This window comes from Daucus carota, chromosome 7 (genome assembly GCF_001625215.2).
Source record: "Daucus carota subsp. sativus chromosome 7, DH1 v3.0, whole genome shotgun sequence".
Taxonomy (NCBI): Eukaryota; Viridiplantae; Streptophyta; class Magnoliopsida; order Apiales; family Apiaceae; genus Daucus; species Daucus carota.
Genome location: NC_030387.2, coordinates 9,555,676 through 9,560,421, shown reverse-complemented (window position 1 = coordinate 9,560,421; position 4,746 = coordinate 9,555,676). Strand labels below are relative to the sequence as shown.

The 4,746-nt window shown below is 34.1% G+C and overlaps 1 protein-coding gene across 1 annotated transcript; it reads right to left on the bottom strand.

Moving 5' to 3' along the window:
• Positions 1–3,097: 3,097 nt before the first annotated feature.
• On the bottom strand, positions 3,098–3,646 carry LOC108194681 (uncharacterized). The gene has a single exon (XM_017361632.1). The coding sequence runs from the start codon at positions 3,644–3,646 to the stop codon at positions 3,098–3,100; it is 549 nt and encodes a 182-aa protein (XP_017217121.1).
• Between the last annotated feature and the right edge of the window lie 1,100 nt (positions 3,647–4,746).

Sequence of the window (4,746 nt, the reverse complement as noted above, 5' to 3'; positions counted from 1 at the left end):
TCCTTTCCTCATAAGTTATTGGCCCCCGGGGCTCATTAGTTTCTTGCCTATGGCGACGTCGACGGTGTCGATCGGCATCTCTCCTCCTTCGAGGGGGTGTATCATGCTCCTGCTCCGATTCGGAAGAGTCGTAGTCAGTTACATGCACATAGTCATCTCTTGTGCCTCCACGGGTGGTTGTAGTGACCGTTGAGTAATGTGTACCGGCGTCGGTGACGGTTGCAATTACTCGGGTCAGAGGGGGCAGCGAGCCAAAAGTCAGGGGAGTAGTAGTTTGAGCAATGGTCGTACCAAGCGGGAGGGAGGTAGTTACAGGGGTTGATTCAGTCGAGACCCCGGTGGTGGTTCGACTGCGTGGAACATGGATTTCTGAACGTGGTCCGGTTGGGTTCGTCATGGTTGTTGTTGTTGTCCCACAGACGGCGCCAAATGTTATAGAACTAAAAACGGGGGTGAGCGATTCGTGCTTTGGACGGGTCTCGGTGCGAGATGCCTACGTATCTTCTGTGTGAAGAAGAATCAAGTCCAAAATGTAGTTCTAGTTATGAGGGGTAGAGCCCTTTATATAGGCGCTTCGGAGTCAGAAGTCGGGTGGAAGTATGATTCCGTGTATCAGACTTCTTATCGAAGTATGCCTCGAAGCAAGAGATAAGATAGAGCTCTTATCCTCTTGTTGTTGACGTTTATCCGAACTTCTGAATATTTATCTGCTAGAATCTGATGTATTATAGAATTTGGACTTGTAACTGGACCTCTGACTGGGCCTCTATTAATTAATTACGAATTAATTAATATTTAAGAGCCTCAGGCCCTATTTAACTGGGCTTTAGTGTTCTTGGGCTTTTAATATCTAATAATAATTAAATATTACTTCTGACCCATATCAATTATTAATGAAATTTTAAAGTAGTATCAAATGGTTCTTCATAGAACTCTATATAAGATGGTTCTCCATGAAATAATTTTCCATATATATGTATAATATAATCTTATTTAACAGTTACTAATATATTTATATATATTTTTATATTGCGGTGCAGTGTGGTTTGAAGCGTATTAGTAATATATTAAATCATAATTGCGAAAATTCAACTCAACCACATTAAGAAAATTAAAAATTGTATTTTAAGGTGCGGTGTGATGCAACGATGCACTACATACGGTTTATGAGATTATTACCATGCACCAGTGTTGTCACAAAAAATGAGACCTTTAAACCATAATCAACTACTCCCTCTGTTTCAAAATGTTAGTCCAATTTGTCAAAAAAAAAATCCCATATATCTGTCCTAATCTTTTTCCGATACAACTTTTTAAAATTTTTGAACTTTTCTTTCCAAAATTGATCATTTGTAATAAATATTTAATGCAAGAAAACGAAGAGTTGTAAACATGATTTATAAAACCACATCAATGTTCAATATAAATATACATACATACAACTTTACTTTGTACTTTTACGTATAAACACTTCCTGTTGTAAAGAGATAAGTCATAATAAAAATGGATAGCTTTATTTGAATAAATTACCACTGAAGGATGAAGATGTATGCGGAAGAAAATGCCAACAAATTTCAGCAAATGGTGAACAATGATATTGATTTGAATGAGTTGCCTATGTCAGAAAATATGCCGCTTAGTGAATCTATGCTGAAAATAATTCATATTTTTACTAAAATATATTTGCCAATTATATTAAGAGATGTCCCAAATGAGAATTAAGTTCGGGCTTGTTCAAGTTGTTTTAATGGATTGAAATTTTAAATCTTATTTGTATGGCTAAAGATTTTTTTCTCTTTCGAATCCATTGACTTGTGAATTATAGTATTGGGATTGTTCGGTCCAATCTAAAATCATGAAAATTACATGACATGCTAGATGCAAATTTATATCCATGCACAATATACGTAATACGTAACCTGTGATGGATTTTAGGTGTTGTCTTTGTCACTGTATCTATGGACAATGAAAAAAAGGGATAATGTTCTTTTTGCATTTGTAAGATGTCAAATGGGACCAAATTACAAATTTTGTTTTTAATTATTCCATGTGTGTTAATTTAAAATACAAGTCACTGTATGCATAAACATGTGAAGGTTTGTCAATATTTTTAAGAACTTAAAAATAAAGTTAGTAAAGTTTAGGCAAATACAGTGCCTAAACGTTTGTCACTGACTGAAATTAGATTAGCTACAAAATGATTTAATCGGAAGAGAATTATCGGTGAAGGAGCTAGTGTTAGTTCAAGTATTCTATCTGTAAATGGTTGCTTGCTAGTTCCTTGATATTATACCCTATAGTATGCTCTATTATGCTTAGTTTAGTAGGTTGTATACATCATATGTAGACTAGTGCTGATTTATGTCAATTGCATTGCTGAGCTGTATTTAGATATTATCCGAATCAGTTAATAGAAGACGTACAAAAGATTGAAAATATAATTTGAAGACTTGTAATGTAATGCTTGATGCTTAACGTTACGGAATCAAATAAAATAAAAACCATATTAACCATGACCAATAAGACAATGTCCTCATAATGACTAAAAAAGAAACACGGAACAAAACGAAAACCACATAGTTTTGCACATTCTCATGCAAATTTTAATGTTCATTAATCCATTTTTATTTATACATCATTCCACTGGTACATTTGCAGAATACTCTAGTAGTCCAGTTACTGTCAAACTCAGTAAAATAAGTAGTCTAGTTACTCGGCAAAACAAGTAGTCAAGTTACTTTTGGATAATAATGAGTTAACAGGATAAATTTCACCAAGTCTGCAACTATTAAAATTTACTGAACTAAAACAACCAAACATACTCACCAATTATTTTTAGAAGAATTGATCCAATTGATTGCATCTTCTAAGAGACCTGCATCACATTGTATCTGAGTTGGTAATCTGCCTTTTCTTTGTAAAGAGGCTTTCTTCATGTGCGGGATTTTATATCTATTAGCATCTCTGACTTTTAAGATTTCAACCATGCACTGTTGCAGTGTTAGGAATATCGATTCGACTTAATAGTGGAGAACATATCAAATGCCTTTTCTACAGAGGTGATTAGTTCATCCACAGTTCTGGAGGCCTCCCTGTATTACAGAGTTTGAATTGCACTAAAAAATCCAAGGTCTAAAACATTTAAATCTGACGAGTTGGGAGGTTGACAAAACAATTGTATGTTTAAACTAGACTGTGAGACAGCCAAACGAAATTTCTCATCATTTGGATGAATATGTACTTTAGCATTATCTTGTTGAATATAAATAAGTTTATTCATATCATTGAGTGGCCACTTCAACATAATAGCAGGGAGTACTTTGGAAAATAGAGAAATTCTGCGCATATCTCTGCCAACAGAAGTTATTGGACTGGTTTCGAGAGTTCCCGCCCGCCTATTCACGCTACTTCTTTTGGCAGGTTCGTCCGTAACAAATGGGAAAATTCCGATATTTCCAGAAAATACTTCATTGCCATCTGAATCGAATCTTGGACGTGCTATAGCAATTAAGAACATAACTTTTGTGAAGAATTTTTTACTCTTACAACTGCGTTCCAGATCACATTCTTCAGGCAAAAGATAGTACTTTTCAGCTTTTTTACTAATGTAGAACCATTTTTCGTCAATATGTATCACATTATACATGTCTAAAAATGCGGATTGTGTGGTAAAATATTTCTATCAATCATAGACAAATATAATTGCACTCTAGCTTCTTTATTAGAATCTTTCAAATATGGCTTCACAGGATTTCTGTGATGAGTATACGGCCTACTTTATAGTTACGATGTAATGTTGATTTACTAACATTTATAGCACAAGACAAAGAGTCCAGACTTGTTTTCTGACGTAGAAGAATTTTTTTTTGAATTGTTCCGGATCTAATATAATACTTTTACATCCACAATTTTTGGTTCTTCTATAATTAACATTGACCGCGCCATTATTTAAAGAAATTTTTGTCCGCCTCCAAATACGCGAAACAGTACGAGTTGATATAGAAAACATTGTTGAAACATCTTTCGCCGCTTCCTTTCAAAGCTTTCCAAGGTCACTTTCTCTTAGCAGAGCAAGATATATTTGTTGGCGTTCATCATTGGATAACACCTTAACATTTTTGAATACTTGTTGGGCTTCTGATTCATCTTGTTCTTCTTGAAGATCATCTTGTTCACCTGAAAAATGAACGGATCACATGCTATAATATCTATCATGTGACGACCCGAATTTTAGAAATTATTTTATTATGATTTAAATTGTAAAACTATTCAATTGTGATCTTCTATGCTTTGAATTATTTAAAATATCACAATTGGTTATTTCAATTATTTGTATATAAAATGAATATCCCAATAACTATTTATATAAATCAAGTTTTATTGTAAATTATTTTTGTTTATATTAAAAGGAAGAAAGTGATAAGACAATAGTAGTACCAGTAGTACATTTGTACTATCAATTGAGTCAAGAAAGGGGATTGGGGACAGGGGTTTTGAGAAGAAAAGGAAAAGAAAAATATGGAAAAGAATGAGAGTAACGAGAATTGGAGGAAAGGAAGCAAATGGAGGGTTCCAGTTGGGAAAATGAGTGAAATCAAAAGAGAGGTTCACAGGGACAGTGGTGGTGTTGTTTCAGGTGGGTTGAAGGTGGTGATTGTTTGTCTTTATATATATATGTATTTTTTTCCTCTACTGCGTGTATATACATATATGACTATGCTAATTTGTATAATATATGCCTCACTG

Bases quoted from the DNA above. Each gene is read 5' to 3' on its own strand.
- LOC108194681 (XM_017361632.1), bottom strand. From the start codon at position 3,646: ATGTATAATGTGATACATATTGACGAAAAATGGTTCTACATTAGTAAA.